Below are 13,135 nucleotides of genomic sequence, written 5' to 3'. Positions count from 1 at the left end.
GTAACTTCTACCATGTAGAAAGTGATGATGAATAATGAAATCAATTGGAAAGCAGATATTTCACATTTTAAGAGGAAAAGATGGTTATACATTGCTTTTTCTTTCAGAGGCGTATAAATACACGCTTGCTATCTTTTACAGAGAGAGTCATTTTCGTGACTTGAGACCAAAAATGATGGAGGTATAAAAAGTTTTTTTATGAAGTTGTTATTTTTTTAAAGATCATACTGACCGACGGCTGCAAAACCATCGAGGTAGAAGCCACCGTCACTTGAAAGATTCTGAGAAACTGGACCTTGACCGTGCAGACTGTCGGACACGAACTTGAAGTTGGGTATGTATTCTTATTGCTCACCGTTTACGAACGCGGAACTGGCTTACGAGGAGTATTTTTCAAACTTGCTCTACGTCTTCCAGCACCTCCTTGGAAGTAACGACGTTCTTCTTCTGGATCCGAATACGATTGACTTTCGTCAAATTCTTCTCTAGTTTGCGCCCTTTGTTGTGATGTTGGTGATCTGTATGGTGGCGAACGAGGTGAAGGGGTAACAGGATACTGTTGAATACCTTCATCATTGCGTCTATAGGCTCGCGCTTGATGACGATTATAGCCTGGAGATGAATGCATTGAACCTTGTTGTTCGGCCATTGCTGCTCTTGGCATATTCTTTGGCATTTCACCAAAAGATTCCAAAGGTCCGATTTCCATATCGTTGAATTTGCTCAGCGGATTACTGCTGAACGAGCTCATCTCATACGTTAAATCGCGATCTGAACCTTCTCCGCCTGTTGAACGTACTGTATCATTTACTTGTCGTGTTTCAGTTTCAAAGAATGAAGTTTCCATTCCGATTCCAAGTCCTGTATTTGCCGTGTGTGAAGACTTTACGCTTGGCTTACGCTTATTGGACGTTAAAGGTCTCGATAATTTATGGCAACTGCTGTGATCATTGCTCTCTCCCGTTCTTGGTCTACTTGGACTGGTGAATGAGATTTGATTGTTACCCGATCTTTGTCCTGAAGAACCTGTTTGTGCAACACCGCTATTGCTTTCATTAAGCTTTCCACTTCTGTTTGCTCTGTTTGCACCACTAGAGCTATTTTGACCAAGCATAGAAGGGAAAGTGACGATAGTCAAGACTGATTCGTACGTTCTGAAAGCAATAGCGAACAGGGTAACCGAACCGAAAACGACCGTAACCCAACTTGCAAATAAGAGTGCATAGCATACTATCACTTCATAAAGTGTACCACCGTTACGAGGGTGCTCCGAACCGCCATAACTTCCGATAGCCAATAGCAATGCAATGCCCATAAATAGCAAACAAGCAGGACTGATAGCGACTGCTTGAATACAAACATGAAGGAATGCTTTCCTTAATGCATCCCTTTGTTGTGATCTTCCGCCAGCAGTAATTTGTTTTTGCATTTCTTGAGCAGGTCTTTTTTGCATCATTATATTTGGCAAAAAAGAACGTATTCCATGCGTATTTCCTGCACGATCGCTATCGTTATCACTCGTTTTACTTGCTTTTTTACCACCTTTACGTGCAGTGCTTATCATTGCTGCTGCACCTTCTTCGTCAAATTGCATAGGAATTGCACGATCTAAGACGTTGTGCAAATCTTCTTCACTTGACCTTTCCGTGTTAGGTTGACTTTGACGAACATCTCCGTCTCCTTTTGGCATCAAAGGAAGTTTGCTATTTGATCTTGATATGCTGCGCTCCTGAATCATAGTAGCATCGGATGTCTTTCTTTCTTTTGTTGTCTGAGAATTGATTGCATCAGCACTTTCGATTTCCGATCCTCCTGTTTGCGGTATCACTGGAGAAGTCTTTGGCAGACGTGCATTCTCTTTTTTTGCTCCGTTCTCATCGTCATCATCACCAGCATGAAGCGCAGCGGCAAATTTGAGTCGATTCTGCTTCTCAATATCTGCTGCTCCTCCTGCTTCTTCTTCGTTAGGCTCGTGATATGTTGAGACAGCAAAGCCACGATAAGGTCCCTTTGCATTCTCGACTTTGTACAACTCACGACGAACAGCAAGAACCAAACGAACAGCGATGGAAGTATAAACGACAAAGATTGAAAAAGCCCAAATAGTCCAAACGATCATCGTAACACCTGCCAAACGCATTGAAGGTAAAAGTTCATACCATACACGTTGAGCATCTGTTACCATTTCTTGTGTAAAATCTGGCAAATTTGCATACTTTTCTTGCCATATCAATTGTTGATTCAATGAACGATTGAATAAAATACTACTCCAAACCGTTGGAATGACGACAGAGATGATCACTGCAAGGGGACCAAGGAGTGTGGTAGAATTGATGAACCATGAATGTGTAAAGAAACGACGAAGAGCGTTTTTCACTTGACTTTCTTCAGAATCGACACCAAAAGATTGTTGAGTGTTACTTGGAATTGCAAAATACGTTCCTAAAGCGGCCATAGAAGCACCAATGATCAAAGGTATCCATGGTAATTGTAACCAAGCCATGAAGTTGAACGGAAGTGTTGAACGTTCTTCGTAAAATTTATCAACTTCCCACAACAGAGCCACGAAAAGGATACCATAAATACCTTCGATCATCGAGAATGCCAACATTGAATTTGGAACGAGAACTGTACCAGAAGGTTTTTTCATCGGACGAAGAATCCAAAAAGTTTTTTCATACATTCGTCCTGACAGGATCATAATGATGATCAATAATAAAAGACAAACGTAACTTGCACAAAATTTGATTTGAATATAAATGCCCGGAATGGGTAATCGATAAAAGAATAACCTTTCAACGAATTCCGATAATTCTGATACTGTTTTAAAATCGGGCAATTGTGATCGAGTTGCTTCATCACCAAACGAAAGCGGAGACCGATTGGGCTTAGGTAAGAGATTGAAGCCATGTTGGTATAAAGAAGTCATTTTTGTTGAATTGTGGTATATGTATGCTTGGGTATAATTACTGGACTGCTGTTTGACCGATTGAAAGCATTCCAGTGAATGTGGAACGTTAACGTTTAACCCACAATTGGAAGTTTCGAATAAAGATTGAAATCTCTCAAGTGGGAAAGGATCTCTTGAAAGGAGTTTGAATGAAAAAGGAATGTTAAAAATATACAAGAATGTGATGGAGGAAAGATTGAGAGTTGTTCCTTTTCATTGATGAGGGTGATTGATGGATAATTTGTCCCAAACAAAAAAAAACAACAAACCAAGGCAAAAAGTTAATGAGAAAACGGTGACCGCAACAGGGTGCAATCACAATCGGTGTCCAAATTTCCCTCTCTGACGAATGAATGTTATCATCAGGCAAGAATGACAGAGAGCGGAGCCTTAAAAAGGAGTTGATTTTTTTTTTGACATGCATCGAAGCGGTTTATTTGGGGCGGCTATAAACCAATCAAACACAAAAATAATGAGACAGAGTTGATCCGCTTCAACAAAAGTAGCACTAATTTGGAGTTCTAGTGTAAAAAACCATTTCCATCATCAACGCTAATCAGTCTTACTTTTCGTACGATTAGTGAATTGTACGTGCGTTGATGTATGTCTGTGCAACTTGCGTGTGTGTGTGCAATAAAGGCGTCATGTGCTTTGTGATTGTGTGTAAAGATGTGATTGGTGTTTTGATGCATGGATGTTTGTGCTGCTGCTGCTGCTTGATTAGGGTCATGACACGCATATAATGCACCGTACTTTTACAGAAGAATTGTCTGTCATGCATCCTTATCGAAGCGGGCGTGATGCCAAGGAAAGAGAGCAAAGTTCAGTAAAAAGGTATGCAAGAGAAGAAGGAACAATAAGGAAAAAAAAGCGGGGCAGTGGAGCACCGCATTTTGTTGTTGTTGTTGTTGTTGTTGTTGTGAAATTGATTACGCCAAAACGGGCGGCAAAGGTGGTCACATTACCCTTTTTCTCATACAATGCATGTCAAATTACGCTACGTAATACGTATTTATGCGTGCGGTAGCGAATTCAGTTTTTAAATTGCATGTACGCATAGTCTGATTCATAAATTAGCGTAAACCGGTGAGAAAAGGGGGGTTGAGATCAAAATTGAATTGAAAATTGTATTTAAAAATGTTCCGTCAAATTAAGGTTCCGATCTGTTCTATTGTCAATTCATTTCAGGTGTAATGACCTTAATTAATCAATTATATTCCGGATTGATAGCATCCTTGGCAATTGCGTCGTTGCCGGATATTCGTTTGAAGCGGCAATTGTCATCGTCGATACACCCCGCAAAATATAATGGTCAATATGACCCTTTCCTTTGTTATAAAACTCGGTAAAACTTCGGAAATAATAGGTTGAAACAATAATTAGTGTTGAATGCATCAGTAGTCTAATTCGGTACCACATACATACGTTCGCCTATACAATTTTAGAGATCAGCGACGCAGTAAGAATCTATCGGTGTTCGGATGAAAGGAGCTAAAAAGCTGGTTTAAACTTACTTTTGCTCCGACAAAGCAAGTTTTACTCATCTTGATTGTAGGACGCAGTGTGGCTTGTAAGCACTCTATGCCGGTATTCAATTAATGAAGTTGTGGTTTCTAAGCGGACTTGTAGTTCATTAAATCCCACGGACTCCGGGATATGTAATAAATAAGAAGCGGGGCAATTCATTGTTCATCATCATCGCGCTTTCTTCTAATTCGCATCCTCGTTCTTTATAAAATAGTGCAATTTGAAAAGGAGACTGATAACATTCCTAAAATATAGTATAACTTTTGCCTAGCATCGGAGAAAGTAGGCAAATGGGATTCTTAGCTTGAAAATCAAAGTCGAATCTCAATCTAGCATGTTATCTAAGAGCATGTGAAAATCAAAACTTAGCGTAAAAGCCCCACAAAAACATCAATAATCTTCTCACCGGCTTTTGCCTTTTTTCTTTTAAACAATGAGATGGAGATTCTACTATGCATTCTTACCTTCTAGAACACAAAGATAAGGTAAGGCTCGATACAGTAAGGCAATGATGACGAAAGCTTAGTCTATATGAACGTCATATGCTTTTGAATGCTTAGCTAAGCAACTATTCACTTTTCCGTGGAGGTCAATGTACTAAAACGTGGGGAAATGATACTGTTGTTTTGATGATCAAGAGTGCTTTGAGAAGTTCTAGTATGAGATTGCACATTAAATTCTATCAATGACGCATTTTGCCACCGTATTGTCATTGACTTGAGCTTCATATTGATCCTAGAGAAAGCCTTCAGCCATCATAATCGATCTGGAAACAATTTACGCGCCGGCACACAAATTCTTTTTCTGGCGTACGCGTTCCTGGGCGGGAAAAAATATTTGGGCGTGGAAAAGCCTGCCGCGCCACCCCTGCAGGGCGGGAATCTGTTGACTTTTCCGCACACTTCTTATCTTGCGGGCGTTCCTGGGCGTGAGAAAAAAAAAGATAAACTTTATGAGATAGAGCAAATACAACGAATGACGATGAGTTGGAGATGATGATGATGGTGAATAATTATATATGAAATCTAGTATTAGCTATGAATCACGCTCGCAAGCGGAATTGGCGTCCTTCACGTTCACCAATTTACTCGTCTTGAAATTCATAATCCTGCACGGTCACAATTATTTTGCTTTCCTCAGAACTGCTTTGCGTACTGTCTGTTTGATTGTTGGAACCTTCTCCTTTTTGTACCGGACTCTGTCTTGTTGGAAGTGAAGTGGGTGTTGTCGTACTTTTACCACTTCTTCCTTTGTTTTGTTGTCGATTTCGATGTGGGCCACGTCTTGCTCTTCTTGCCGCTTGTGCTGCTGAAGAAACTGCGTTCATATGACTTTCACTTGGTCCTGCCCTGCGCCATCCACGTTGATGCATTGCCACCATTTCTCTACACCAAATCTTTCCTTCTTCATTCACTTCTTCGATTTGTTGAATTTCTTGTAATCTTCCAATGCATTTTTCAACGATCGACCATGAAAGTTCATCATCCGTTTCACATTCCATCTTCATCAAATCAAACGTTGGCTTGACCGGACTAGATCCAACATCCATACGTAAGAATGAAGGTGACTGTGCTTGTTCAGGTGAAGAGCTCGATGTATACTTCTTCCCGCTTTGCTCCTCGATCGTTCTGCCGACCGTTAACAGCAGTGCACAGCCTGCTTCAAGCTCGTACATCGAAGGCACACCGGGAAAAACGGTGTCAAACAAGAACCGATCGAGCCAATCGCGTAGATCATACTTTGTAAGGACTGAAACCTTGTAAAGCTCACCAACGAATCGTACCAAATGAAGGGTAGCAAAAATGTCCCTCGGATGTCCTTCTGCAGCTAGACGCCTTTCGGTGCTTCTATATTCTCCTTCACTTATTTGTCCACTCGTCAATTTTGCAAAGTTTTCATCATGAGAAGCTCTTCTTGCTCGATGTTCTGCATTGGCCGCTAGCCATCTCTTTCTGCTCCCACGTTGTACAGGTGGCACCACCAAAAGATTATTTCGTTCTCGTGCCGCTTTTCCTCTTTCCAAAACAACATGGATGTGACGTGTCAAAAGAACAACAAGTCTTTTGGCCGGATCAATATCCTTCAAACACGATTTCCATGCATCTTTTTCATCATTTGTACTCGTGTGAATCACATCTGCCACCGTGAGAACTTCTTTTGCCTTTACGCCTAATCCTACTGCCATTGCGCACATTTGAACCCAGGCTCCTAAAGCGTTATCTTGTCCTGATCTGATCATCTCTGTACCGCTTGGTGATCTATTGAGATGTATTTCTTCAGGAGTGATCAGATTTTGTGTCAATGAATCAATCAATGCCGCCATTACGGGTGGAGTGCCATATGGAGCTCGATCACTGAAAAGGGACAGGGAGTATGGGTTAGCCGATAGAACAAAAAGCCACATCTTTGTTCACTCACTCTACAACAAGGGCAACGATACCCGTGATAATATGGTCTAGTACGACATCCAACGTACTCTGCAGCTTCCATCGAACCCATCTTGGATGTAAGACAACCATCTCTTCGCCTTCGATTGCGGCACAATGGGCACGTAAAGAAGGAATGGGTTGAAATCGTCCCCATTTCGAAAGTTCAAATTGATTGGCAGGTTCCATGGACGATATCAAGAGATCACTAAGGCTGGGGAACAACCTTTTAGCATGATCATATGGCCTTTCAACGAAAAAGTCAGACAAGAAAGCATCGATGACTAGTTTGATACCTTCGATCCCTTTATTGTCATCATTTGTACGCTTTTCTTGGACTTCAAAGCTTGGCAATTCATGTTCAAATGGCAAAGATGCCAGTTCATCGTCAACGGTTGCTGTAGTGATCTTCGGCGTTTCTTGGTCAGGCACAGGGTCAGGCATAGAGTCAGAAACAGGCACAGAGTCAGGCACAGGCACACCCGATGCCGTTACTCGGTCTTCTGTCGCAGTTTCTTTCTCTGTATCTTCACTTGCAATGGATCGTAGATAATTTCCTGCACGACTATTGTATGCAATGTCTACTTTGCCTTGCCGTTGAGGAACGGGTGGAGTGATAATGATCTTCGGTAACGGTTCTGGTGTTGCATGAAGTTCGTTACCTGCCCGCTTCTTTTCGAAAACCGAGGTTAAATCACGTTTGGGAATCAAGGCTTTTTTTGAATTTTCAGACTTGCTTGAAAAAGAGCCAGTAGTGAAGTACATATCGTGATCGTGATCGTCATCATCTTGATCCTGAATGTTTTGTTTGGTCTTTTGCTGTTCAAAAGCAGGAGCTAAAATAGCACCAATGGAAGCCCTCTTTCTTTGATTGCCAAATGTGGATCGACCTTCCAATTCTGGGCTTTTGAAGAGAGAAGCAGCAATCTTTCTCGGACCATCATTTGATTTCTTTGGTTTGCTGTCCTTATTTGTTGTCCATGAATGCGTTGTAGAGGCTCTGTTACGTTGATGACGCCCATTGCGGATAGGTTTGTTCTCTTTGTCGTCATTTTCCTGTGAATTCATCATGAAAGGTGGTGGGTGTTCAAAGGAAGGGACAGGGTGTACTCAAAAGATCGAAACCTTAACATTTTAGATCTATCGGGCATGTCATCTACCGAAACTCTACACATATATTGATGCATGTACTCTACGTCTTAGGGATGACGTTACGATCATCGTGAGAAAGGCAGCGGGAAGACATGTCACATCGGATAGGCGTGTAAGCAGGTTGTTACGCGTGTGGTTTTATCATGCACGCTCTGCTACACGCGTAAATGGCAGAACGCGTGAGAAGGATAGTGGCGCTGTGCCACTTTGAATTTTATGCAGGCTAATGATGTTGTTTGAGAACAATTAAAGTTATAATTGCTGCTTTAACATATCACCTTTACACATCCATCCGAACAAACCTATATATAGCATGATCAAAAGGAATCCCCTAATATTCGCCCCTTCCACCAACCTATAGTCGCTTTCCCACCAGCATTAAGCACAATGTATGGCGGAGATATGGAAGTATGGGAAGACCCTTATGCAAATTATCTGTATTATAACAACAACGATCAATTGGACGATGAAAGGAGGTATATTTCCGTTGTTGCACCTCCTCCGCCTCCAGGGGTTTCCCCTTCTCTATTAATGTCTTCGCCGAACAAACTTCAACAAATGCAGAATCAACAAATGAGTATTGCATCCGATTCACCAACGAAGAGAGGACAAAGCTCCTCAAAGGTTCAACCTTCTCCCCTTCGCGTTTCCAGCAATACAGCCATGGTAGCAAGTGGCAGTAACACTGATTCGCAGAAAGAGAATCAACCTATCCATCCCGAGGAAGAACTTCAGATGAATATCGATCCTGTACCAGCAAAGGCCGATAATGTAGTTCGATTGTACGACTGGTATATCGGCTTGCAACCTACACAACAAGCTTTATCGTACTACAGTGAAGCGGTAGGAATCAAGAAATGGATCCAAATCTATGGGACCCGATATCGCAGCGAAGAGAAAGCTGGTTCGGATCCAAAAGGAAAGCGAAAGGCAAACGATAAAGGAGAGGCATGGCATTCTTCTTTAATCTCCGAAAGAATATCATCACATTTGGTCAAATCGAAATCTGGCAAGATTTACGAATTGATGGGCAAATTTGACGAGACTTCTTCGTGTAAGAGAAAAAATGTTTCATCCCATACCGCTACACAGTTTCGCAACGGGTTTCCCACGAATTGGGCAGATGTCGTTTGTGAAGAAGCAAGATCTAGTGACGGTCAAAAGACTAAACCAAAGTCTCCTTCTAAACAATCGAATACACGAAACAATGCAACGCACGAAAGTCCACTCCAACCTAACCCCGAAATGAAATCGATCCCACAAGCACCGACCATCTCTCAAAGACCTAAGCCACGACCTTCGGTATCTGGAAAGCAACTTCCAGAGTCAAAAGCTCAGCCAGAAGCGCGGAAGAAGAAGAGCTTGTTCAGAGATGACGAAGATTCATCAGAGAGTGAATACCATCCTAGCTCGGACGATGCAGGAAATACAAGCAGGGGGAAGGGCACGAAGGGCAATACAGCACGCTGTGATCCCAAGAATGTTGACATGTTGTCCCAGGATGAGAGTATGTCTAGCAGGTCATCCTCTCCTGAGGTGAACGGTCAAATTTCCTCACTGCATCAAACGGAAAGTATGCGAAGCAGAAAGCATGGTCAAGAGGAAAGATCAGAACAGCGTATTCAAGCTAGAAAGTCTGAGCCAATGCCACAACAGCGTGGGATAAGCGCTCAAAGTTCATCACCACCACCAGCAGAAAAGAGTGGAAAGAAAGCCAAACCGATTCCGCGTGAATTGCGTAATTTGAGTAAAACAGCATTCGGTAGGCTCACATTGGTACAAAATGCAATTATGGAACAATTGGAACAGGATCGATCGGAACGTAAAAGAGCAGGTCGACAATCCTTACCTTTGATGCGTACAAATGCTCCTCAAACGCCAGTTGGTCAAATCGGTGATAATTCCTATTTGATCACCCCTAGAAGTTCTAGACGTACACGCACGCCTGTCAAACCATGGTGGGAAGTTCAACCAACCACAAAGTCAAAGTCAAAATCTCAAGCAAAGGTAACGGAAGCGGTAAAGCCAAAACGCTTCAATTTGAGCTCAAGTTCTTCTTATAGGGAAGAAGATGAGGAAGAAGAAATCTACGAAAATCCACTTGCGCATGCCAGACCAGTCAAGGGTCCATCCCCAGAAAAGAAGTCAAGCAACAATCAAGCTTCTATCTTGATATCGAGCGACGAGGAAACTGAAGATGACGAAAATGCTAATGGGCCGGCTCCAGTGACGGAGGAAGACACCCTTGAACTTATTGAGGAAAGACAGATCGAAGAACATGTTGGCCAACGAATTTCTCCCGCCAACGGAAATGGTTCTAACAAGAGAGTGGGAGATGACCTCTTTGGTTCAGCTGAGAAGCGTTCAAGGATAGATGAACCCGAGCATGTGGCTGAAGAACCAATCGAAGAAGAATTGGAAGGAGACCATCCAGTGGAATACGGTCAAGAGCAATCTGTTGATTTGCAATACGTTGATGATGTGTTTATTCAATTGCCCCAACAGCCTGAAGAGAATGGTCATGCACATGAAGTTGAGGGCGTGGTCGAGCGTAATGAAAAGCAAGTCGAACTCCTAAGCAATCCAATTGATGGTCTGGCAGCTATTGCGAGCGCACAGAATATTGCCGAGAAGGATGAGCCTGCTGGAGAGATGAATGATATTCACGATGATGGTCTGCAACAATTTGAAATGGAAACGTTCTCTAACGATCAAGTGAAGCATAAGGATATCGAAATGGTGATCATCGAAGATAGTGACGATGACAGTACGCAAGTTGAGGAGAAGGACGAAAGAGCTGTGTCATCAACTACGTTGCCTCTAGCAAAAGAATCAGAACACCGAGAAAAAGAAAGTTCGAGTAGTGATGCTGTTCAGATGCAAAGTGAATCGGAAGAGCATCCTATTATGGAGATTGGTGTTTCGAAAGAGAAAGATGTGGTAGTCGACCCGCCAATCGGTAATTCAACGGGAAACGCTACACCAGAAGTGAGTACGCAAATTGGAGAGAAGGACGAAAGAGCTGTGTCACCAGCTACCTTGCCTGTAGCAAAAGAATCAGAATCCCGAGAGAAAGAAAGTTCGAGCAGTGATGCTGTTCAGACGCAAAGCGACTCAGAAGAGCATCCAATCACGGAAAGTGAGGCTTCAAAAGAGAAAGATGTGGTAATCGATCTGCCAAACGTCAATTCAACAGGAAAACCAATCGACGAAGAAATGGAAGGAGACCATCCAGTGGAACACGTTCAAGAGCAATCTGATGATTTGCAATACGTTAATGATGTGTCTGTTCAATTGCCCCAACAGCCTGAAGAGAATTACCAGGCAAGCGGAATTGAGGGCGTTGGCGAGCGTAATGAAGGGCAAGTCGAATTCCCGAGCAATCCGATCGATGGTCTGGCAGCGAATGAGATCGTACAGGATGAAATAAACGAAGTGCCGGTAGATAAAGATTTACCTGTGGACCACGGCGAGGATGAGAAAGGGGAAAGTGCAAAAGAAGTAGCCACGGAAGAGTTGCCCAACCATCAACATATTGGCGAGAAGGATGAGCCTGCTGGAGAGATAGATGATGTTCACGATGACGGTCTGCAACAATCCGAAATGGAAGCGTTCTCTAACGATCAAGTAAGGCATAAGGAAATCGAAGCGGTGGTCATCGAGGATAGTGACGACGAAAGTACGCAAATTAGGGAGAAGGACGAAAGAGCTGTGTCAGCAGCTACGTTGCCTCTAGCAAAAGAATCAGAACACCGAGAGAAAGAAAGTTCGAGTAGAGATGCGGTTCAAATGCAAAGCGACTCAGAAGAGCATCCTATTATGGAGATTGGTGCTTCGAAAGAGGAAGATGTTGTAGTCGATCCGCCAAACGTTGAATCAACGGGAAACGCTACACCAGAAGTCATTCATACTGAGCCTGTGGCATTAGCAAATACAGTATCATTGATGGCACAGCAAGAGGGTACTCCGACAAACGAGAGATTATATCCCCACATGTCAGAGCGGGAAGAGCAAGAAGTATCTGTCGAATTTGAAGGGTTGCAAATCGAGCCAGAGGGAGCTTGTCTTTTCCGTGGTGCTGATAGTGAAGACATCAATTACGATACTGAAACGAGAGAGGCTGTTGGAGAGCAAGATACAGGCCGAAAAGGAGACATGAACGAGCTTGAAAGGATTACTCCAATGCATTTAATTGATCCAGATTCGCAAGTCAGAAACAAGCAAAATTCCTTCATTGAGACAGAGAAGGTCTTCAATGGCATGGATCTGTTGGAAAGAGACGGAATCGCTCACACGGATCCCCACCAAATCGTAGTCTCAACTGACAAGCATCTTGCACCTGTTAGCCCTCCAGAGGATGAAGAGATGGACGATGATGATGAATCAGTAGTCTCTCTCAGTGAGATGTACTACTTCTCTGATTGAGAGCAGAATATCGTGTATTTATTTTTGTATTGTTAATGTGTTATACAACGGTTCGCAAGAAGATGATCATTTATCCCTTGAGAACGTATTGAACAAGTTGTTCCAGCTCGTCTGCTTGTTTGCGTTTAAGTGTGTCCAAATTTCCTGCCGCACAAGGTGTATTAGGACCACTTCTCTTTCCAGGCGCAACGATCAATTCAACATTATCGACGAATGATTGAGCACCAGTCGTTCCACCATGTACTTGATCGATCAAAGGATGTTTGATCAATCTATACCATAATTTTGAATTCCAAAAATCACCTTCTCTTCTATGTAAGATTGCATGACAAAGGTCAGTTGAAGGATCACCTTCGTTATCTTGACAAATTTTATGAGCACGATCTATATCATCATTTAAGATATGAAGTGCAGCTCTAACGCAAGGTCGATCAGGAGAATTTTGTTTTGCAAAAGAATCAATTTCTGGCGTTAGATCGTTATCGAATGTCTTTCTTACTTGTAATGGTGGAAGTTGAGTACTTGTTGATGCCACACGGGCTAGAAGTTGATCTACTACTGGTGCCATTGTCGTATTTTGCTGTCGTGATGGTGAATGTTGCAAAGGGAAGTTGTCATGATTACCTTACATAAATACACAATTCAATGCATAAGT

The 13,135-nt window shown here is 42.6% G+C and overlaps 5 protein-coding genes across 5 annotated transcripts; 1 reads left to right on the top strand and 4 right to left on the bottom strand.

Moving 5' to 3' along the window:
- Positions 1 to 35: 35 nt before the first annotated feature.
- FA14DRAFT_19103 (uncharacterized protein) lies at positions 36 to 3,021 on the bottom strand. Its single transcript, XM_025501839.1, has one exon. The coding sequence runs from the start codon at positions 2,927 to 2,929 to the stop codon at positions 359 to 361; it is 2,571 nt and encodes an 856-aa protein (XP_025358076.1). The 5' UTR covers positions 2,930 to 3,021; the 3' UTR covers positions 36 to 358.
- On the bottom strand, positions 3,022 to 3,533 carry FA14DRAFT_18944 (uncharacterized protein). Its single transcript, XM_025501725.1, has one exon. It carries the CDS (start codon positions 3,372 to 3,374, stop codon positions 3,114 to 3,116), a length of 261 nt encoding a protein of 86 aa, XP_025358075.1. The 5' UTR covers positions 3,375 to 3,533; the 3' UTR covers positions 3,022 to 3,113.
- Positions 3,534 to 5,561: 2,028 nt separating this feature from the next.
- On the bottom strand, positions 5,562 to 8,100 carry FA14DRAFT_183625 (uncharacterized protein; the record flags this gene model as incomplete). The annotated part of the gene is made up of 2 exons (XM_025501328.1): positions 6,896 to 8,100; positions 5,562 to 6,831 (listed from the first exon to the last, which is right to left on the bottom strand). Exons 1-2 carry the CDS (start codon positions 7,972 to 7,974, stop codon positions 5,562 to 5,564), a joined length of 2,349 nt encoding a protein of 782 aa, XP_025358074.1. The 5' UTR covers positions 7,975 to 8,100.
- Positions 8,101 to 8,442: 342 nt separating this feature from the next.
- Positions 8,443 to 12,480, top strand: FA14DRAFT_177054 (uncharacterized protein; the record flags this gene model as incomplete). Its single annotated transcript, XM_025500718.1, has 1 exon — positions 8,443 to 12,480. The coding sequence occupies one exon, from the start codon at positions 8,443 to 8,445 to the stop codon at positions 12,478 to 12,480; it is 4,038 nt and encodes a 1,345-aa protein (XP_025358073.1).
- FA14DRAFT_18924 (uncharacterized protein) lies at positions 12,398 to 13,120 on the bottom strand. The gene has a single exon (XM_025501709.1). It carries the CDS (start codon positions 13,046 to 13,048, stop codon positions 12,551 to 12,553), a length of 498 nt encoding a protein of 165 aa, XP_025358072.1. The 5' UTR covers positions 13,049 to 13,120; the 3' UTR covers positions 12,398 to 12,550.
- Positions 13,121 to 13,135: the final 15 nt, after the last annotated feature.

Source organism: Meira miltonrushii (assembly GCF_003144205.1).
Source record: "Meira miltonrushii strain MCA 3882 unplaced genomic scaffold FA14scaffold_1, whole genome shotgun sequence".
Taxonomy (NCBI): Eukaryota; Fungi; Basidiomycota; class Exobasidiomycetes; order Exobasidiales; family Brachybasidiaceae; genus Meira; species Meira miltonrushii.
Note: the sequence above shows the minus strand (reverse complement) of the source record. Positions and strands in the feature narration are given on the sequence as shown.

Coding starts and splice junctions, on each gene's coding strand:
- FA14DRAFT_19103 (XM_025501839.1), bottom strand. CDS start 2,929: ATGACTTCTTTATACCAACATGGCTTCAATCTCTTACCTAAGCCCAAT.
- FA14DRAFT_18944 (XM_025501725.1), bottom strand. CDS start 3,374: ATGCATGTCAAAAAAAAAATCAACTCCTTTTTAAGGCTCCGCTCTCTG.
- FA14DRAFT_18924 (XM_025501709.1), bottom strand. CDS start 13,048: ATGGCACCAGTAGTAGATCAACTTCTAGCCCGTGTGGCATCAACAAGT.